Source organism: Hippopotamus amphibius, chromosome 3 (assembly GCF_030028045.1).
Source record: "Hippopotamus amphibius kiboko isolate mHipAmp2 chromosome 3, mHipAmp2.hap2, whole genome shotgun sequence".
NCBI lineage: Eukaryota > Metazoa > Chordata > Mammalia > Artiodactyla > Hippopotamidae > Hippopotamus > Hippopotamus amphibius.
The window spans coordinates 114,888,140-114,910,715 of record NC_080188.1 but is presented as its reverse complement, the minus strand read 5'-3'; the positions used below and the strand labels follow the sequence as shown (position 1 = coordinate 114,910,715).

Sequence of the window (22,576 nt, the reverse complement as noted above, 5' to 3'; positions counted from 1 at the left end):
CAGAAATCTCTTGCATTCCTATACACTAACAACAGAAGAGCAGAAAGAGAAATTAAGGAAACTCTCCCATTCACCATTGCAACAAAAAGAATAAAATACCTAGGAATAAACCTGCCTAAGGAGGCAAAAGATCTGTATGCAGAAAACTTTAAGACATTGATGAAAGAAATCAAAGACGACACAAACAGATGGAGGGACATACCATGTTCCTGGATTGGAAGAATCAACATCGTGAAAATGACTGTACTACCCAAAGTAATTTACAGATTCAAGGCAATCCCGATCAAATTACCAATGGCATTTTTCACAGAACTAGAGCAAGAAATCTTACGATTTGTATGGAAACGCAAAAGACCCCGAATAGCCAAAGCAATCCTGAGAAGGAAAAATGGAGTTGGTGGAATCAGGCTTCCTGACTTCAAACTATACTACAAGGCCATAGTGATCAAGACAGTATGGTACTGGCACAAAAATAGAAAGGATGATCAATGGAATAGAATAGAGAACTCAGAAGTAAGCCCAAACACATATGGGCACCTTATCTTTGACAAAGGAGGCACGAGTATACAATGGAAAAAAGACAGCCTCTTCAATAAGTGGTGTTGGGAAAATTGGACAGCAACATGTAAAAGAATGAAATTAGAACACTTCCTAACACCATACACAAAAATAAACTCCAAATGGATTAAAGACCTACATGTAAAGCCAGACACTATAAAACTCCTAGAGGAAAACATAGGTAGAACACTCTTTGACATACATCAAAGCAACATCCTTTTTGACCCACCTCCTAGAATCATGGAAATAAAATCAAGAATAAACGAATGGGACCTCATGAAACTTAAAAGCTTTTGCACAGCAAAAGAAACCATAAACAAGACTAAAAGGCAACCCTCAGAATGGGAAAAAATAATTGCCTATGAAACAACGGACAAAGGATTAACCTCCAAAATATACAAGCAGCTCATGAAGCTTCATACCAAAAAAGCAAATAACCCAATCCACAAATGGGCAGAAGACCTAAATAGACATTTCTCCAAAGAAGACATACAGATGGCCAACAAACACATGAAAAGATGCTCAACATCACTCATCATCAGAGAAATGCAAGTCAAAGCCACAATGAGGTATCACCTCACACCAATCAGAATGGCCATCATCACAAAGTCTGGAAACAACAAATGTTGGAGAGGGTGTGGAGAAAAGGGAACTCTCCTGCACTGTTGGTGGGAATGTAAGTTGGTACAGCCACTATGGAAAACAATTTGGAGGTTCCTTAAAGAACTACAAATAAACTGTCACTGTTTGCAGATGACATACTATGTATAGAAAATTCAAGACATTACCAAATAATTAGAACTAATAAATGAATTCAATAAAGTTGTAGGATACAAATTAATACACAGAAATGTCATGTTTCTATATACTAGCAACAAACTATCAGAAAGAGCAATTACTTGCATTTAACCAGCTATTTGATGACCCAGTAACAAGTTCATAATTGAAGATAACACGCTGATGAAGAGGTAGAACTAAATACTTGACCCCTCTGGCCCCTCCCAACTGAGAGTCTGTAGTTCTTTGAAACAGCAAAAGCCCTGAGTTTTGTTCAGAACTGCGAAGAACTCTGAGATTAAAATATACACACACAAAAAGAACAAGAATTCTGACCAAGGAAATAAAAATGGAAAGGGAGAGAAAATAGAACTTAACAAAAAACAGTTTTAAATTTTATCTTGAAGACGAAATATGCAAAACGTGCCCTAATGTTTTTTGCAAATAAAGTGCAAAAATGAAGAACTTGACCAGAGGTATATGAAAATGTGTAATAAAGTAACAATAATAAAAACAGTGTAACATTGGTTTCAGAACAGAGAGAACGTGGGAATGGAATAAAATGTGAAAAGGAACCAAAAAAATTATGTGGGAATTTAGTACATTATAAAGTCGCATATTAAATGAGGATTTTCAACTTGGGAAAGAATTATGTTTACAAGCATATGATTAGAGTCAAAACCTCTTAAGAAAATTACCGGCAGATTTTACTGCTTTAAAAATCATAATGGTCATGCCACAAAAAAAAATTAAAGGACATACTGAAAAATGAAAAAAAATCTAAACTTATACAACTGAACAGGAGTTAATATAATAAGCAGTTTTGAATCAATAAGAAAAAAATGAACAGTATGATTGAAAAATAAAGTATACAAGCATGCAAATCACACATACAGAAAAACAGACAAAAATATATGAAACCAAAGAAATGAGAAAAAGTTCAGCATCACTAGTTATTTTTTTAAATGCAAGCTAAGTGCAACGAGTATGTAAGTTATATCACTAAGTAGAACTCGGACAATGCTATCAGAAATCAGCTTTAGTTTACCTTGCTACTATTTATCCAAACCAAATCTATAGGGCTGTTTTTTTGCATTTTCTCATTGCTCTTTGATTTAAAAAAAAGAAGTTGTGTTGTCACTTTTAGCCACAGAAAACATTGATTTCAGTAACTAAAATGCCCAAAACTGTGTAAAAATCAAAACTCTGAATTGCACTTAAAATTGCTCCCCTCTCCCTGCTCAGCCCAGCTCCAGAGAGGAGTAAAAACAAAAATAGATGGACTTCCTAGGTGGCGCAATGGGTAAGAATCCGCCTGCCAATGCAGGGGACATGGGTTCGATCTCTGCCACAGGAAGATACCACATGCCGCGGAGCAACTAAGCCCGTCCACCACAACTATTGAGCCTGCACTCTAGAGCCTGTGAGCCACAACTACTGAGCCCACGTGCCACAACTACTGAAGCCCAAGCGCCTAGAGCCCATGCTCTGCATCAAGAGGCCATCGCAATGAGAAGCCCATGCACCACAATGAAGAGTAGCCCCCGCTCACCGCAACTAGAGAAAGCCCGTGTGCAGCAACGAAGACCCAACACAGCCAATGAAATAAATAAATAAATAAATTTATAAAAAAAAAAAATAGAGGCATGGGGAGGGGCCTCTATTTCCCTACTTCTGCACATTTACCAATCACTTAAGATCTTTTTTGCCCCTGACTCCTCACCTCTGACCCCCTTGGGATGGCTTACCATCACAGCACCTGTTCACTTGTTGTGAGTTGACCTGTATTCTTTGCCCACCTGAAAAAAAGGTAAGTTGGAGTCCTTAATCCCAGTGCCTCAAAATGTGGCCTTATTTGGAGAAAGGATCTTTACAGAGGAAATCAAGTTAAAGTAAGGTAATTAAGGTGGGCCCTAATGCAATGTGACTAGCATCCTTATAAAAAGAGGGAACTTGAACACATGACAGATAAGCACAGAGGGAAAATGACATGAAGAGACACAGGGAGAAGATGGCCATGTACCAGCCAAGCAGAGATCCTTCCCCACAGCCCTCAGAAGAAACCAACCCTGCTGACATCCTGATTTCATGCTTCACTTCAAGCCTTCAGAACTGTGAGGCAATAAATTTCTATTGTTTCAGCCACCCAGTCTGTGGTACTCTGTCACGCACCCAACAGTAGTTGACTCGGGTCTGGGTATAAAGTATACTCTTTCTCTTTATTGTGCTTTAATGTGATCTTCAGAGGACACACACACACACACACACACACACACACACACACACCATAACCCTAACTGCTGAGGATGTCTCAGTTCCCCCCATGCAGGCAAGTTCATCTCTGCTAAACAGTTGGCTGTTTGCATATAATTCTTCTCTCAGGCCCTGGACATCCACCATCATACCTCTTCCAGCTTCTTTCTCCTTGCCTCCACATGGGGTCCTGTTAAACAGGATATAAGAAAACCCTAAACGCATACACTGCACTGGATTCCAAACTATATGCACACTTTTGACCTACCAACAATGGAAATGTGGCTACTTCCCTCTACTCTTAATGCCACGGGCTGCTTTGATCAGCCTCCAAACATAGACTTTCCCAAGCCTGTGTCAACACCAACCCCCTTCAAACTGCAGAGCTCTGTGCATGATCTTGAAATGTCTCTCTCCAAGCTTGAAGGAGCACCTCATCCCTAGCCACTCCGGAGGGGAAGCGAAACTCACAGTATATCATCTCTGTCCAAAATCTTTATTGCCAGCCTCCACTTCCTTTCTTGATTTTCCCAGTGCTTTTTACAGGCTGGAGGAGAGTGAGGAGCTAAGAATAGCAAAGCCAATTCCTAGCAGCTCCTTTGTAAGTCTAGCCTAGGAAGTCCAGTTCCTCACTTTGGAATAGGAGGATTACCATACACCCTGGGCCCTCAGGCAAAACTGAGTCAGAAGCAATCCTGTTTCAAAACCTTTTTATAAACATAACATTGGATGTGGTTTTTCACCTTGCATATTGGCAAAGCTCTAAAAGAACTTTCATATCCTTCCCCAGAAAGGGTGTATATAAACAGTCATGCTGATACATTGTTGGTGAAGGCCAGTTTTACAGAATTTTATGAGGCAAAATGATTTTAAATGAACATCCCTTTGATCCAGTGATTTTTTTCTTTGGAATATGCCCAAAAGAAATACCAAAACAGTGTGTATAAGTATGGTTATTACAGCATGGTCTATAATAACAGACTTGTAAATAACTTGACTAAGCCACAATAGGGAATCATTTATTATGGTGAAACCATTCCTAGGAATACCATGGATCTAGTCTGTAAATACCAAGACAAGAGCATGAACAGTAGTTGGTATTGTTCCCTCTTCTTGGTCAAACAATTAGGACTTGATCCATTCTTCATGTCTGTTGACTTACTCCATGAGAAATGCTGGAAGTAGCTCCCTTGTAAAACTCTAGTAACTCCCCAAGTTGGAACTGACTCTAATTTAGCTGGAAAGCTCTGGGATATGTGTAGACACATTCATTGTTCTCATGGCAGTAAGGCAGACACTCAGTAGATACTTGTGGAATGAATGAAGACTTCTCTGAGCCTTGTTTCCACCACTATCGTCTACAAAACAGGATTCTAATAAGATAACCTATGTGTATATGAAAGCTGTTTTTAAACAGCAGATCACTCCAATATATTCATTATTAACATTGTGTTAGAGTTCATTGTTTTTTGTTATGCGAAAAAACTATGGTGCCATTGCCCTTGCAGAGATGCTCTACACCATACAGAAGCTAAATTGATAAAAATTAAAATTAAAAAAAAATTTTTTAAGTTAATATTTACTAGTCCCTTTGAGAAGGTTCCGTGGGCTTCCTAAAGTCAGGAGACTCCATGGTCATTTATTACATTATGATATTCTGATTAGAATCTGATAAGCCAAAACCCAGTCTATTTATTATAATGAGTGCACACACACATATACGTGTGTGTGTGTGTGTGCGCGCGCACGTGTGCGCCATTTAAGTCGACAACCAGACCTCGGACTGGGCTACAGGTTTCTGTTATCTGTGGAATTTAAAATAAGAAGACTAAAAACTGAGGTGTCAGATAATTTTTATACAGATGGGAAAAAACATATCCCAGTGGATATTGACTTGGATAATCCTGAAACAATGCCTTGTACCTATACTCTACTTTTTAAATTTTCAAAGTGCTCATAGAACACTGATTCCCAAAGTTGATTAGGTGTTAGAATCACCTGTGGGGCTAACTGAACACTGAACGCCATCTTTAGAGTTTCTTAGTAAGTGGGACCAGATATTTACATTTTTAGCAGAGGCCTCAGGAAAGTCTGAAGACCAACTTTTGGGAGATGTTAACAAACTCATTCCAATAAAAGTAAGTTCATCAAGGTTCTTAATCCTACTTTCCATCATACTAGCTGTGTACAAATCATTTAATCCCCAAACCTCAGTTTCCTACAAATAACTACCATTGAACTATCAGAAGAGAAATGTAAACAAACAGCTGTGAAAAATCGAAGGGAGAAATCTTTTTCTGTGATCAGGGAAGACCTCAGGTCCATCCTCTGATTTTTCACAACCCTTTATTGATGCTTCTCATATCTCATATACTTATAGTCTCATCATACTGTCCCTACATAAATATAAATTCATAAATTCTTCAGTGGTTTTTCATGGTTGTACCCTCCGTCGTACTTCATACAACTCTTACAAAGAAAAATAGACATTAGTTACTAATTAAATGTAGAACTTTGAGTTAATTTTTAGTTCTTTTCAAATAAAACATGAGGTAGAAGTTTTAGGGCACCAAAATGAAACACGAAGGAAGGGAAGGGGGCAGGGCACAACATTTGAAAGAATGACATAGCCCAAGGACATAACGTCAACTGATTAGAACCAAATGGGTCCAACATGGCAGACAAGTCAACTTCCAGGCGCCATGATGGTGCTGAGGCTGACCATGAGGGTCAAAAAGTGGGCAGTGGCCCAATTCTGGAATACTCTGCCCACTCATTAGCCTATGAAATTACCCACCCTTACAAAAACTGACAACCCCTATACCCTGGTGCCTTTCTTACCTTCTGAGATGGCCCACACTGTCTTTGGAGTGTGTTTCTCTCTAAATAAATCTCTAAATAAACTTCTTACCCATCACTTTGTCTCTCACTGAATTCTTTCTGTGATGAGACATCAAGAACCCAAGCTTCACTAAGTCCTGAAACCAGGTGTGTGATCTCAGTTGGAAGACCTTGGGTTTTGGCTGGGTTTCAGTTCTGGTTGCATGGGTTCAAATCCCAGTTAGGGTTTTAGCCAGGTTCGAGTCCTGGCATGTGGATTCAAGTCCCAATCTGAGGTGCATGGTTTCAAAAAGACTTAGAGATCAAAGAGTGATTGTACTGCAGCTTAATCTCCACCCAAAACAATATTATACAATATTCAGCTTGAGATTTTTAAATACCTGAGCACATTTAAATCTCCCACTTTCAGTGGAGGGAAGTGGGGGGGAGGGGAGCACAGAAGAGCTGCCCCAAAATCTGACACAGACTGAGGGGCTGGGGGCAGCTTAACCATTTTAAAACTGCTCTTGGGACAGAAATGACTGGCTGTAATAAAATTCACTAACTCTTTTGATACACATGCAATGTGCAAATAACCAAGAAGTACATAAAACTGTGGACAGGGAGAGTTCTCCCAGTAGCTTTATGAGATTACAGATTTTATTTGTTGCCATTTATGAAACTAATCCTTGGGAAATGACCACGCACAGACTTAGCATGATTTAAGTAACAACGGACATCAGCTTCCATTGGTAATCCCATTGGTGTCCTAGAAACTTGGGAAAAGATGCTCTCTCTTTCTAAATATTAAAAAGCTTCAGGCCCCTAAAAATGATCTGCCCAACATTCTCCCTGAAAGAAAGTGCATTGCAAGAGTCCAGTAAATGTTAAGGCAATGATGAGTCCGTCGTTTTTTCCTAAAGTCTTGTGGGAGGGAAGGGAACCAGAGAAACGGCGTAACGTGGTGAACTGTAAGGAACCAACTTGCTCTATGAATCCAGGCTTTCTCAGCTTGGTACCCCGCGGATAAAACTCCGCACCCCGCGGATAAAACTCCCCGCCCCGCCGCCCTCGTCTCGGGAGACGCCCCAGATTGAATGCAAGGCCCCCAGTGGCCAAAGAGGCGCCAGGGCGGGACCCGCAGACACCAGGCCGGAACCCAAGTCCCAAGGCTCCAGTTTCTCCCGCTTCCACCCGGACTCACTACGGGGTGGACGGGCGCGAACGCAACTTCCGGCCCGACCGAGCGGCGGCCGGAGCCGGTTCCGGCGTGGCTGCAGAGCGCCGTCCTCTCTCCCCGGGTCGTGGTGTCCGCCGCTGTCGCTTTGGGGAGCCCGACGCGGCCGCACGCACGTGACCATGTGGCGACTGCTGGCTCGCGCCCGTGCGCCTCTCCTGCGGGCACGTTTGTCAGGTCGGAAGTCCCCTGGTCCCTCCAGGCCTGGCCTCCCTCCCGACCCCACCCCCAATCGGGTATCTCGCACAACCCAAGGCTTTGCACGCGGTGGGTGAAGCGCTGGGAGCGGTTCGCGCTTTGCCGCCGCCCCTCTCGCCGTAAGATTAGTGTAAAAGGGTCAACAGCGTTCGAGCAACGTGGGGACCGGAGTCTCCAGCTGGTTTTTTTTGCGGGGGGTGGGGGGGTGAGGGGGAGTGGAGAGAGCCCCTGAGCCCCTTTAGTAGAACCCGCGCCCCAAACCCACAGGACACCTGTGTCAGGAGCATCTATGGCCCAGAGTGTACCAGGTCCTGGCCTTGTCGCCTTCGTGGTTTAACTTGAACTGTCGTTTGTAGATTCTCTGGCAGCGCCCCCCGCCAGTGCTGGCCTAAAGACCCTGCTCCCGGTGCCAACTTTTGAAGGTGAGAGCTTAGCTGTTTTCACGTTTGCACGCCTTTTCTGTGATGGAGCTCATTAGAGGATCGGTGAAGTCTGAGTGTTCTGGTGCCCCCTATCCCCATCCACCCATTCAGTAAATGTGTACTGAGGGTATACTATATGCCAGGCAGTGTTGTAAACGCTAGAGAAAAATCGAAGAACAGAAGAGACTCAAAAAGGCTCCTGCTTTTTGGCAGCCAACATGTAATGGAAAATCTGCCCTGTGGCCTACCGCTGGTGCCTGGCCCACAGCCCCCACTCAGCTAGGCCTAACTGGCCTCAAATTTAGCCTCTTGATGTTTTCTTCAAATGAGGTTACACATATGCAGTCAGTAGCAACACTGTGTGAAAAGCATTAATTTGTTAATATTAACAGTTCAGGTAAGCTACAATTTGGTAAATCTAACTTACCTTTTTTTTCTTTTTTTCCAATATATTGGAAATTTCCAAAAAAATGAAAGGGGCCTGGACTTCTGAGGGCCTTATCTTCTACACATAATTGTGAAATTACTACATGCACTGGAGACCATATGGCTGTGGAGGCAAGAGAAAGCATTACTAAGTTTCTCTGTAGCTACAGGTAGAAATAGCAAGGGGCACTTTCTGTAGCCCTTAAAGTCTCTCATTTTATATTTGACTCCATCACAGAGCCATGTTTGTTTTACTGTAGAAATACTTTAAATGACTTACGAGTTATTTTTTTTTTCCATATTGTCAGAATGTCAGGCATGATAAAGACGTAGCATGTCTGGCCTGCATTTCAGCTCACCTACCTTTACCCAGCAAGCTGTTGCACATTGTAGGATATGTACAGTTCTCAGCATGAAAAGCCCCTTAATATATAAAGGAAAGACCACTGATCAAAGGAATATTAGGTTGTAAGTTTCCCAACAAGAATGTGACAGAGGGACTTCCTAGGTGGCGCAGTGGTTGAGAATCTGCCTGCCAATGCCAGGGACCGGGTTCGATCCCTGCACCAGGAAGATCCTACATGCTGCAGAGCAGCTGAGCCCGTGTGCCACAACTATTGAGGCTGTGCTCTAGAGCCCATGAGCCACTGGAGCCCCTGCTCAGCAACAAGAGAAGCCATAGCAATGAGGAGCCTGCACACCACAAGGAAGAGTAGCTCCTGCTCACCGCAACTAGAGAAAGCCTGTGTGCAGCAACAAAAACCCAATGCAGCAAATAAATAAATAAATAAATGTATTAAAAAAGATAATAATAATGTGACAGCAGGAGAACTTAGATATTTTCATGTACGATATATTGATAGTATTATTTCCACTAACCCCAGGAACATCCAGAGAGCAGTATGGTATTTTTTCTGAAGTGTCTTACTGTCTGGCTTTGCTGTTTTAACTAGATGGCCCAGACCAAATTATAAAATGTCTCTAGATCTGAAATTCCTCTTCTTTAAAATGGAGATTAAAAATACTACCTGCCTGATGTTCTATGGCTTGATCTGGATGGTAGTTATGTGGGTATGTTTATGTATCCATCTTATTGGACCCTTTGTTATATGTGTGTTAAAACTTTTAAAAGTTTAAAAATTTTCAAAAAGAAAGCCCTAAAAAATACCAAGGATTTTTAAAGATTAAATCAGATAATGCATGTAAAGCATTCAGCTCAATTCCAGCACTTAGTAAACATTCACACCCACACAGAAATGTTGCCTAGTGTTATCTTGTGAGAGTCTCATATCTCCATACCTTCCCTAACAGTCCCTTTTTCAGTGTTAGGTACAGAGTAGGCATTTTAAAAAAGCATTTGGGTTTGACAGTTAAAACTTTGCTATCTTTAAAGGTTCAGAAACGTTTGCATCAACCACTGTCATAATCAAAAGATTTCAGTGTCGATGAAAGCATCCGAAAGATAAACCTGACACACTTTTGGAATTGCTGAGTGGTGACTTTAAGACTTTGACCTGATTGTGTTATAAATCTTTAGAAAGAAAATGAATCCTTTGAGATGTGTGGTTTGACTTATTCTTGGTTGTCTGTGCTGCTTTTAGGTGTTTCCATTCCTGAAAAGCCCAAGCTTAGATTTGTTGAAAGGGTACCACTTGTGCCAAAAGTGAGAAGAGAGCCTAAAAACCTGAGTGACATACGCGGACCTTCTACTGAAGCCACTGAGTTCACAGAAGGCAGTTTTGCGATCTTGGTGAGTTCAGCGTCAAGCGGCTATGGGATGGAAGCCAGGGATTAAAATAGACTCCTTGAGTTTGTTCTGCTCTCTTCTTCCACAGATTTTACTAGAATTGCCACTCGTTGCTCTTTAAAGTGATGTGCAGGACCCAGTAAGCATTAAGTCATAAATGTTTTTTGTTTGATATAGAGTGAAAATAATGTAAAAGCAGAAGGAAGAGGCTATCTAATTTATCCATAGTCAGACCATGAGATCGTCTCAAGCCTTTGGTCATGATTTAGTACATGGGACACATGTCACCTTACTCATCAAGTAGCTTTCATGAAGACTCAACGTCAGTACCTACACAAATGGCTGTGGACAAGGATTTAGTTCCCATCGGGCAGCCAGAGTGATGCTTTAACGTCCAGTTCCCACAGCCTGCACGATCAGCCCCTCCCAGCCTCTCAGAAGTCAATCTGTTCCCCATTCCTCTCTCTCTCTACTCCGGCCACACTGGCTTCTGCTCAGACTCACCAAGCCATTTGCTGTGCCAAGGCCTTTGCATATGCCATTCCTCTGTTTTCCCTTGGCTGGTTCATACCATTCTGGCCTCAGCTGTAAATGTCACCTCCTCAAAGAGGTCTTCCCTGGCTATCCATTGAAGCGGGTCCACCCTTGTTCTCATTTATTACTGTACCCTAGGCTTTTCCTCCATGATACTTATTAGAACTTATATTTTTACTTTCGTGTGTATCATTGAAGCCACAGTTACCATAAAAGAAGAGACATAATAGATCCCATGAAGGTTATCTAAATCCCTGTGTTTCTAATTCTTCCTTTTACTTTTAGGCACTGGGTGGCGGTTACCTGCACTGGGGGCATTTTGAAATGATGCGCCTGACAATCAACCGCAATATGGACCCCAAGAACATGTTTGCCTTATGGCGAGTACCAGCCCCTTTCAAGCCCATCACCCGCAAGGGAATGGGACAGCGCATGGGGGGCGGCAAAGGTGCCATCGACCACTATGTGACTCCTGTGAAGGCTGGCCGCCTCATAGTAGAGATGGGCGGCCGTTGCGAATTCCAGGAGGTGCGAGGTTTCCTCGACCAGGTCGCCCACAAGTTGCCCTTCCCAGCGAAGGCCGTGAGCCGTGAGACTCTAGAGAAGATGCGGAAAGATCAAGAAGAACGAGAACGAAACAACCAAAACCCCTGGACCTTTGAGCGCATCGCCACTGCCAACATGCTGGGGATACGGAAAGTGCTGAGCCCCTACGACCTGACCCATAAGGGGCGATACTGGGGCAAGTTCTACATGCCTGAGCGAGTGTAGTGACAGTGTGGGCAGGAAGCGGACACAGGCTGTTCAGAGAGAGAATCTGCATCTCTGTTCCCCTCAGCCAGTCCTTCCAGTCTGAGTAGCTCTGATGTCCTAACCAAGGAGCAGCATGTGAGTAGAGGTTCTCTGAAAAACTACATTATCTTTCAGGGTTTTTTAAGTGCATTATATTTATATTAAATAAAGTTTGAGCATCACCTTAAGATACAACTTCTCATTGGTCACTCAGTCCCTTAAATGATTGAGAATCAGGCCTGATTGACTGTTAGGAGGCTGGTTCTCCCTGGCTGTAAGGTGAATGTCTTCAAGACTGAAGCAAATGTTTGCATCCCCCACCTCTGATGCAGGTCAGACTTAGTATCTGAACTGCATTTTATATGTACACACTTCAGGAGCTAGTTTTACTATGACATGTCACTAGTTACAAACTTTTTAATGTTTTTGGAAAAGTGAAGAAAAAAAAAAACAACCGTACATAAGTTCATCGATTCAACATATTTATTTATGCCCAGCTACCCAAGCTCTCTCAATCATGGGAAGGGGGATGGTGGACAATATGGCAAGAGACCTACCCTTGCCTTTTAGCAAAGGGAACTGATAGAAACAGAAGCTGAATTGTGCGGTCTTTCCTAGGCCTGAAACCCTCTGAGGTTGGGGGAGGTGTTTGGCTCTATGTCTGTCCCTACAGGTCCTAGCACAGTGCAGGGTGCCACACAGTACTCACATCTGAATGAATGAGGCCCTTGAGTGATTCAAAGCCCTGTGGTTCCAGCTCCCTGTTAGCCTTTAATAAAATTAATCTGTTTTCCAGAGCTAGCCAGCAATGGTTTCTATCCTTTATTCAAACCAAAGGAAATACAGACTGATAGAAACATTAAACCATTTGCTTTGAAAATGGGCAGAAAACAGCACACTGACTAAAATGTCAATTTTTTTAATCCCCCTCTCTGAAAAAGTAAGACGTCTGGCAAAGAAAATAATTCACTTTCAAAAGTACAGATTTATCTAAGCAGTTGTGTGATCCTCGAGAACTGTATACTGTAATTTTTAATATATTTTTAGTGACCCTCTTGTACTGTAACCAATCACTAAATTGCATTAGAACACACCTGAACCTTGAATTAGGGACAGTGTTTGGAACAGTTTCTTGTACACAAGCTGCTGGCCAACAAAGCCAGTTTCACCTGGCCACGTGAATCAGTGAGACGGGATGTGCGTGACAGCCTCGTTCCACCTTCTAACCTAATATTGTCATCTCTTCTTTGTTAGGGTTCACAGAGCATGGCGTTGGTGACTGTTGGGCGTTCGGTCACAGCATTAACCTGTTTCTTTTAGGGTCCATGTTTAATTACTGAACCACAATCCTGAGGCCAGCCATCTCCACAATGAGGCTGTTATCACCACCTCCCATAGAAAAAGGACTTTAAAGTGTATGTTGTGAAAATGGGGGGCCTGCTGTACTTTTGCATTGGTGAATCAACACATTCCCGGGCATTTTTACACAGCCTGTGATACAGGCTATTTCCTATTGATGCCTTAAAACGTTGCAGAGTCAAGTCCAAGGACTCATCCGTAACAGAAATCAGAGCTTAATTATAGACAAAGTCAACAGCTTCTTGAGCAGCTCTAAGTGGCAGGCACTGTGCCAAGCACTGCGGTCACAGCAGCAGGGGTGGGGCCTCTCCTTAGACAGTCAGCTTAGAGACTGTTAGACCCTGAAGAAGGAGGGAGAGGGAGCGCTGGTTAAAGCAGAGGCCTAGAAACAGAAGAGCTGAAGTAACAAGTGCCCTGATCCTGATCGACCCCCAGCAGTTAAAATCAGATGCTGACAAGCCCAGGTGTGCTTCCTCACGGCCCTAACGTCAGCACGGGCTCTGGCTTCAAGTTTATTTCCTCAACAGGTACCTGCGCTTTCTCCTCTACCCTGCAGTCTCCTCCTTTAACCATCTTCCTAACCCGCTGCACAGTGCTGTACTCCCTGTTCCTTCACCCCTGCCTGCCACCCAGTACTTTCGTAAATCTCCCTCTGCATAACTTTCAACTGGTAGATGGCTGAGGGCCTGTGTCCCGAGAGGTTTCATAACGGAAAGAAGAAGAGCTTCTGAGGAATCTGCAGCGGAGAAGTGACGGCACCGCAGAGGTGGAGGAAGGACTGAAAATGCCAGGTGAGGACATCTGTGAGGGCTGAAGAGGGTAACAGAAACGGGGGGAAAATGTCATAGATTACACAGCAAAATGCGCGGGGCTGGGATCACCAAGCCCATCCCATCTACAGGGGGAAAGGGACTGCTCACCAGGCTGCAGAAACTTGTCCTAGCCTCGTAAGGGAAGAATTTTACCGATATTTACTTTGGGCTCCCTGTGTGGCCACCTCTTCCACAGAGTTCAGGATACTTCTTAGGCAATAACGAATTCATTCCCCTCTGCCGTTCCCACGTGCCGAGGCCCAGACTTCACTATAGGAGTTCAACCCCCCTACGCAAAGCATCCTGAACAAAACACTGCTCCCAGACCCGGTTATGGGACTGACTGCCACCTTCTGTCTCTCCATCTACCTGTTGCCCACCAACTCCCTCTTCACTGATTTCTCTCTCTTTTCTTGGTTTTCTCCAGCCTTTATTCCAGCACTCAGTCCCGTGCACATTAAGGCACCTGGTGACAACCAAAGCCTTCCAGGTACAAGAGTCTCAAGGAAGCGAAAACAGGCCTGACCCCTGAGATGGCTCACCTGTTTTTGTTTTTTTCAGGCAAATATGCCCCCAATAGTAGAAGCTAAGATGATCGCCAGGATGACACAGCAGATCAGAATCATGATCTTCTTCTGCTCATCCAGACAAGGAAAGAAAAAGCACGTGAGAAGCAGTGTCACCACAGAGAGGGTTCCAAAGGAAGGGAGACAAGGGTGGGTCTGGGCATGGAAGCAGAGATGGAAAGGGAGATGGATCTGGCCTCTAGAACCCAGGATGCTAAAAGAAGTGTTACTTCTCGGTGAGAGATTCAAAAATCAGATCAACAGCAAGCTCAGAGGACGTTTTGTATGTTGTCCTGCCCTCCAGCTACTATCACATCAGCCTTACCCCACTTCCCCCCAAGAGCCAAATACTCTCAGTGAGTAAACCAAAGTCTTTGATGGGGGGAGCACTTGAAATCTAAGACACAAATACAGTTACAGTGCATTCTTTGAGAGTTAAGCCATTTTCAAAAATTAGATCATTCGATCTATCTGCTCTAGCACATGGTTAAAAAAAGAAAAATTAACCCCTTTCCAAAACCCAAACAAAAGCCACCACACAGTGGCAGCCAATCACTACGTGTTTTACAGGGACGTGGAGCCAGAACTGTTTCACAATCAATATAAAGTCATTTATTTTTAAATTAGCAATAAAATAATCAAGTTTACATTAAAAAAAAAAAAATACAAAGAACAAAAAAACCCTTCACTTGTTGTATTCCAAACTGTAAGCCCCAACCTCAGGAAAGCAAAGGTCTGTGATTAGAGCTTGTCTGCCCTCGTTGCTGGAGTGAGGCCTGTCGGACATCACAGCCATAGGCAAGAAGGGGTCCCCTTGGCTCTGTCCAAGTGCTGGGCAATGACTGGGAGTAAGCAGCCTTTGCAAAGGAAGCCAGTGGGCCATGCCTGGGTTAGGGTACTCGCCCTATCCTAGAGAACATTAAAGTCAAAGCTGAAATATCAGAGACCAGCAGGGAACCTAAGGGGCTCACACTGGCTAAGCACAGTCACTACACTGACAAAGTTCCTGGCTGTTTCCTCCATGACAAGTGGGGGTGACAAAGAATCTATCAAGCTTATTAACCTGGGAGCAGGAAGAGCTGCTATGGAGACCTTGGCCTCCCCCAGCTGGCTCAGTCCTGGAGACAGGACATCCCAAAGGTCACATGAATGATATCAGATTGCTGTGGGATGTTCTCAGGACAAGCCTAGCCCAGGCAGCAAGAGGTGTCGAGCTTGTCACACCTTCTGTGTGCTAAAAATCTAACAGGGTTCAACTCCCTTCTCACCCCAACCGTCTGTGATTCTCCAAGCGCTTGCGTAGAAAACGGCAGCTTTCCCGATGACGTGGGAAGATCACATTTCTACTGTGATTCATCCACAGGTAAGCAAATGTCTCTTACCCAATTTTTAGCCTCAGCTCAGGTTATTTTTTTGAGGTTATAATATCCTCATTTCCAGTTTCTTGCTTCCTGAGACACATGCATATAGGTACATACATCTCACACACACGATTATAAAAATACATTTGGACCACATGAAATGACTGAATATGCATACTCACCCTAGTCTGAAACATTCCCCCAGAGCCTGAGACCCAGGCACCTCATCCCTGGCCTAATTTTAATGCCTGGTTATTCTGGGTCTCAAGGCAATGGCTTCACAAAGCATCACTCTAACAGTAAACAGCCAGTTCCCAAGGCTGACACACAGAAACAATTACCCCATACCCCCAACCTTTACAGATGGTAACCTCAGGTGACTGTCTCAGGGTGGCGCCTCCTTGAGGCAACATGGAGGAGTACAACATAGACAGAGATAGAAGTTGGTCTGAACACACTAAGAGCTTAATTTAAGGCTGAATTTCAAAGAAGTCAGCTTCTAAGACCAAAATGACCTCTGCCCGTCCCGACTACTTTCAGGATAGGCACAGCAAGCTGGGAGGACTGGGATCCTGCCAGGTAGAAGACTCAGGTCCAAGCCTTATTGTTGCCAAACTTGGAAGAATCCCCTTGCTTTGTTAAAGATATCCCCCTTAAAAAAAAAAAAGAAAAAAAATTGCAATTCTGGGGAGAGGAACACTCCATGAGGTAGAAAATACAGCACCTTGGGGAGGTCTCAGGTAGGCTCTCCAAGGTGCAGGACATGATTTGACACATCAGAGGGGAGAAAGAGAAGCTGGGTTGGTTCCTATAGTCCAGGAGAAGGTGCTTCAGAGGTGGTGGGACTGGAGAAGATTCTGAGGGCTGCATCCGGTAGCTCAGATTCCTCCTGGTTTAGGGTTTGCTGGGTCGGGTCCAAGGGTGGTTACAAGGAAACAAAGGAACAGGTCCCACTCTCTCTCAGGAAGGCCATTCACACTCCGTTCCCATCTGAGACAAAGGTGGCCACACCAGGCTGGGGTGAAATCGGGCTCTACAAGAGGCAGGGGGAGGAGGAGCTGGTCAGCGCCCAGGGTGACGGTGAAGAGAGACAGTAAGTCTCAGCCACAAGCCACACACCTAGAAGGTGGAGAGGAAAGATCAGTAACAACTGCAAAAAAGAGAACAATGGAAAAGTCAGCACAAACCCGAGAAGTCCAACAGACACACCCCACGACAGGGCTTGGAATTAAACACCCCACGGTACAAGAAACAAAAGGCCCTGTTACAAGAGGGAAAAAATAGGAAAATCCCTGGGCCTCTTACAGCCTTCCCAGGGGCTGTCACATTCCCATGGAAGGACTTGTGGGTGGAGAGGCAGGACCACTGGTGGAAGACACCTGTTCTGTCTGCAAGGCCCCCATCAGCACCTTTCGAATACAAGTTTGAGAAGCTTGCTGGCATTAGAATCGTGTTCTCCTTACTGCCCCTACCCCCCACTCATCTTAGAAGGCAGAAAGGCACAGTGAAATGGATGTGGCAAAGTTCAGGGGTCACGTTACAGGCTTTGGGCAGGTTCCTAATTTCACTGAGCTTCCCCAATGCAGATGGGGTGATGTAATCCTAGAGCACAACTGGGAAGCATAACATAGGTGGTCTTCCCTCCTGTGCAGACACCTGACTCCCTCAGGTCACACAGCGGGAGAGAGGAGTCCAGACCTACCTACCCGTCAGTCTGGGATTCATTAGGGAATAAGGAAGAGACCCAACCAGGGCTCAGCAACTTAGCACCTCAGAGATCGGGTAAGTCAACTAAAAACAATGGATTGATCAGTCTCCTCGTGAAGAATGATTTACATTCTGAATTTCTGGAATTAGGAATGGTGAGGGGCACTATGAATTTGGAAGACATCTTTCATCCAAGATATTGACTGTTATACCTTTTCTTAAAGTTAACCTCCTTTCCAATGGGATAGGTAAGAGAACAAAACTTTACAAGCAAAAAACCATCAAGGACTAGAGTCCAAATGCCAGGGGTAAAAAGAACCAATCAATTAATTACCTATGAGAGATCCATTACCTCATTGCTGTATGTCTCAAGAAATTGAAAGTTTAGGATTATAATAATATGACTTTCAGACCCTACATCACATGGGAGGAGGAGGAAGGAAGGGCAAACTGAGGCAAAAAGAAAGTGAAGCATCAGCTCTTGTATCACATCTTTATATCTGTCACCTCAGTAACCCAACTTCTATGAATTTGTAATAAAGAGAAAACAGAAATGAGAAAAGTATAAGTTACTCATACCATTAGTCATAGCAAAACAATATTAACAAACCTCCAACATTGAGGGCTTGTTAAATAGTTGAGAGTATATTCACACACTTGTGTTTAAAGTTAGACTTTACAAAGAGATTTTCGTGATGTGGAATGATGCCTATGGTTCTGTAACTGGGTACCAAACTATAGATAATATAGTCTGAACAGTGTGTGAACATGCCACAGGGTTGTCAGCAATAATATTAAAAATTAATTTTATTCACCTTCTCTGTATTTCATAGGTCTTTTCTTTAACAATACATACTAAGTTTTATTCAGAAAAATAATACTTAAGAAGTCACAGAAGCCTTCGCAGTGCCAATAACTAGATCATTCTTGTCTTGCTGTTACTCTGCACATGAAACCCTGATCTCAGCTCTTTTTTACCAGATTTTAAAGTAGTTAATATCCTAAATTTTAAAGTTGCCATCCTCTAAGTTTCTCTAGACTTTGCAGACAAAGATAAATGGCCACCTTGGTTTACAAAGAGAAGCTAAGGTGTAGAAAGAAGTCTCCTAGGTCCACTCTTAGCTGTGTGTTCAAACTTGGCCCTGTTACTTAACTTCTCTATGCCTGAGCATCTCCATCTGTAAATGGGGATAATAATAGCACCTGTCTCATGAGGCTGATGTGAGGACTCAGTGGTGCTTACATAAGTTGGTTAGTACATTGTCTGACACATCTCAACACTCAAAAACGTGAGTTACTGTATCATTCGAGATCAAACCAGTCAGCCACAAACAAAACCATACAGGCCCAAATCCCAATTCAAAGCTTCATTTACACTGAAGGAAAAAGAAGGCAAAGCCCAACATCCCCAAAAGTCAGCAAGAACTCAGAAGACAAACCCCAGATCCCAGACATAGACTGCACCCAACTGAGGAGCAGGCTCTCTCGGGAAGGGAAGTACAAATGACGTGCTCAGAAAATGAGGAACGGTGTTGAAACAGGACAGAGAGGGGGACAGAAGCCACAGGACAGGAACCCAACCCTGTATGCAGCCAGGACCCAAGAAGAGGATGTTACAGAGATGAAAGGACGCACAGGCACTGAAGTCTTAGAGAGCTCCGTGTGTCCAAGGACAAGCACGGGGACGGAGGGAAGAAGCAGAATTTGAAATCCCCAGGCTCGTTTCTCAAGAGGGAGCCAGTCCAGAGTCCCCGAGAACCTTCCATTTACTTACATTTCAGTGCGGCAGCCTCCCGGGCCGCCCTTACTTCAGCCCAACGGAAAGTCCAATAATCAATGCTAAAATGCCCAGCAACACAACCACTACCACAATGATAATTATCAATTTCTGGAGAGAGGGATGAGAGAAATAAACACAAGTCATTATTGCAACCAACCAAAAAGCCATAATAAGACATCCAAACCCACCCCTCTGCCTCTACATAGGAAGCATCTTCTCAATCCAAACAAATGAAATAAAAAGCCAACATCTCTACATAAAGACATTCTACTAGGCTATTTTGTTTCTTAAATTACTTCTGGGCTAGCAATGCCAGCAGATGGAAATACGGACTTTCCATCAGCTCTCAGCTCACACTGCAGCCTTGCATATATGGACAGAGAGAAGAGCAACTATCACCGGGTCTCCATGCAGCCAGAGGCCAAGGTATAAAGTGACTAGTATTTTTCCTTTTCAAGGAGTATAAAGACATTTCTGACATAGTCCTAATTACAAATTTCCATCCATCTCTCCCCCGAAGTACATTCCCACCTGTCAGACCCAGTACGGTGATTGGGGATGAGAAAGTGTGATTATGGTCCTGTTGCAAACCAGCCTGGATTCGTCATGTAAAATAACTTCCCAGTTCTCTAGATACATGCCCAAGCAATAGGTAAAGTTGGAAGAAAAAGAAAAGAAGAACAAAAATATCAGAGCCCAAGAGAAATAGTCAGAAAAGAGCAGGCTGAAAGGCAAAAGCCACCAGAGCTGGCTACCACAGTCACCGGGTAGAGAAGCTTAAAAGTCTTCAAGCAACAAGGGTACCAGAACTGGGGGGGGGGGGGGGGCAGTGGAGACAGGATGGTGATGGAAAGAGCTTGATTGGAACCTGAATTTGAATCCTGGTTCCTAGGCTTCCTAGGTGGCCCAAAGCCAATGACTTAAACTCTGATTCTCAACTGTTTCATCTATAAAGTAGAAATAGTAGGTGCTCCCAAGATACGAGATAATGTTCACATAGCCATTGACACACCTCTGGGTTCATGGTAGAGAAAAAGAGACAAAGAGGGGACAGGGCTTGGGCTACGGGAGTGGAAAGCCATGAAGAGAAGGTTTCTGAAGAGCAGAGGAGTCAAGTGTAACATCTGAAAGGACCACAAGCTCTGTCCAGGGGACTAGCAGCAACACCTAGGCAATTATGCACCCATCCTACAGAGCTGCCTGCAAGTGGGTTCTCAGGGAGAGAGCATGTGAGCCAGATCCATGCGAGGCGCACCTGGGAAGGAAGGGCAGCTGTTGTCTAGGGAAAGCTGACGTAGGCTTTTGGATGAGGCCAGGGCAGAAGGAAAGCACGGGCTCAAGGACGTGGGTGGGGGCGACCAGAGAGAGGAGAAGCAGGTCGGTCCAGCTGAGACTAGGCGCTCACCCTCCGAGCTTCACTCTGATACTTGACAGCCTTTTTGGTATCTGCCACGGCCCGCTCCACGAAGCCCACTGACTGGTCCATGTTGTTCTCAATACGGTCAATCATGGCTCCCTTTCCCCAAGAGGTGGTGGCAGCAGAAAGAGAGACAGGGAGAGGGAGGAGAGAAAGAGCGAGAGACAGTGCACACAACGGCCCCGCTTCTCCGAAGGCAGCGGGAGAGGCTCACCTTCCGCGCCTGACCCTGGTACTTCACGGCTCTTTTCGTTTCCTCCCGAGCCTTCTCCACGTGGTCCACCGTGTGCATCACATTCAACTCTATGTTATCTAACATCTCACCCTGCAAACGACAGACACTCGTCACACCCAGGAAACCCACCCCAGGATGGTCCTAGCTCACGTGAGCTAGGGGTTCTCTTTCTTTCCAGCACCAAGAAGAGCATCTGGAAACTTTAACATGTAGCCTTCTGTGGGGCAAACTTGCACATCTTTCCCATGATTCCCTGTGGTTCCCCAGGCCTTCGTGGCTGTCACTCATTCCAGGAGCATTCACTCAGGTATTTCTCTGTGACAAGCACTGCACTAGGCAACCGGAGCACATTTCTAGATGCCTGCAATATTCTGAAGGGTCCCACCACCTTTTTTTTTTTTAATTAAGCATGTGAAGAGAGAAGCCAAAATACACTTGTCTCATGTTCTTAGGCCACTGCCAGGACGCTGGCCTCTTCCTGGTCATTCAGCCCTGAACCAAGTTCATTCAACCTGAACTGAGTTTGTTCACTACTATAGGATAGTTCCCAGCACATAGCAGGTGCTCAATAAATAGCCGAGGTGGGAACAGCTGCTTTCTCTAAGGTGCTCCCAGGCCCCGTAAGTGACAGACACTGGTTTTACCAGAGTTCTCTGGTTAACAACAGTGGTCTCTTAGTTTAATAAGATTCCCAACCTCTTTCCCAGCTAGTACCTCCTGACTGCAAGTTTGGTCTCTCCAACTGATTTCTGCGCATCTTAGGATGGGAATTCCCTTCACCCACCAAGACCTTCCTCAACCCGACCCATGGTTTTATGGCAGTCTCTACACAGAGAACAGCACTTACCATCACTTGAATCTCAAACCAGTTCCTCGGCAAGGCAGTGTGGGGAGAAAAAAAGAAGCGTGGGGATGGAGGGGACAGGAGAAATGGTCTCAAGGCTGGAAGGGGGTGGAGGGAAGGCACCCGAGCCCAAAGCAGGGAACTGATGTCAAAACCAGCCAAGTAGTGCTTGGGCTTCAGTTAGGTTTCCTTCTACAAAGGAAGCAGTTTTCAATCCTTTCCAGGTGGCAGAGCCACTGGGAGTTCATGGTAATAGTGGTACCAAACCATGAAATGGTGGCAAACTTAACTGCATCATCAGAAGCAAGAGCCGTGTGACTGTGACAGTGACACCGTATGCAGGGGACAGAGCCCTTCACCCATGAGCAAGTGTACCCGGGACAAAACAGGTTGTCAAGCTAAGCCCCGTGAGTATTTCAGGTTTTTCTGTAAATATTATTTTGCAGTCCCTTCATTCCTTTTGTTGTCTGCGCTTGTTCCTTAGCAAAAAGTGTCAACATTTTTGGAAGAACACATACAGAAGAAAAAAATAAAAATGGAAAAACTCGAAAACCTCTGTTAAACCTAACTTTTCACTGTGAACTGGGGAAAAGACCCCATGTTTTCAATGTCACCAGTGAAACAGTTACTATTAGGAGACTGTTTTAAAGCATCACCATTAAGAACCCATATCTCTAATTTAAATTGAAAAACAAAAAAATACTGAGGCTGAAGGGAACCAGGTACTTGAC

At 44.2% G+C, this 22,576-nt stretch overlaps 2 protein-coding genes across 7 annotated transcripts in view; one reads left to right on the top strand and one right to left on the bottom strand.

Annotated features, from left to right (window-relative positions):
* Positions 1 to 7,654: 7,654 nt before the first annotated feature.
* On the top strand, positions 7,655 to 11,930 carry MRPL16 (mitochondrial ribosomal protein L16). The gene is made up of 4 exons (XM_057725852.1): positions 7,655 to 7,822; positions 8,200 to 8,265; positions 10,293 to 10,441; positions 11,258 to 11,930. The coding sequence occupies exons 1-4, from the start codon at positions 7,768 to 7,770 to the stop codon at positions 11,741 to 11,743; spliced, it is 756 nt and encodes a 251-aa protein (XP_057581835.1). The 5' UTR covers positions 7,655 to 7,767; the 3' UTR covers positions 11,744 to 11,930.
* A 310-nt stretch (positions 11,931 to 12,240) lies between these two features.
* The window catches only part of STX3 (syntaxin 3), a 46,752-nt gene continuing 36,416 nt past the window's right edge, over positions 12,241 to 22,576 (bottom strand). For 3 of the 6 annotated variants that reach the window (XM_057725846.1, XM_057725851.1, XM_057725850.1), the window contains 3 exons: positions 20,981 to 21,091; positions 19,344 to 19,457; positions 14,577 to 16,981 (listed from right to left, as the gene is read on the bottom strand). In XM_057725846.1, coding sequence (XP_057581829.1) covers positions 19,374 to 19,457; positions 20,981 to 21,091 — 195 coding nt within the window. In that variant the 3' untranslated portion in view covers positions 14,577 to 16,981; positions 19,344 to 19,373. The other 3 variants (XR_009052514.1, XM_057725848.1, XM_057725849.1) reach the window with 3 other exon arrangements.

Excerpts from the sequence above, each read along its gene's own strand:
- MRPL16 (XM_057725852.1), top strand. The coding sequence starts at position 7,768 with ATGTGGCGACTGCTGGCTCGCGCCCGTGCGCCTCTCCTGCGGGCACGT. Across the intron at positions 7,823-8,199 it reads CCTGCGGGCACGTTTGTCAG|ATTCTCTGGCAGCGCCCCCC; the intron begins GTCGGAAGTCCC and ends TGTCGTTTGTAG. Across the intron at positions 8,266-10,292 it reads CCCGGTGCCAACTTTTGAAG|GTGTTTCCATTCCTGAAAAG; the intron begins GTGAGAGCTTAG and ends TGCTGCTTTTAG.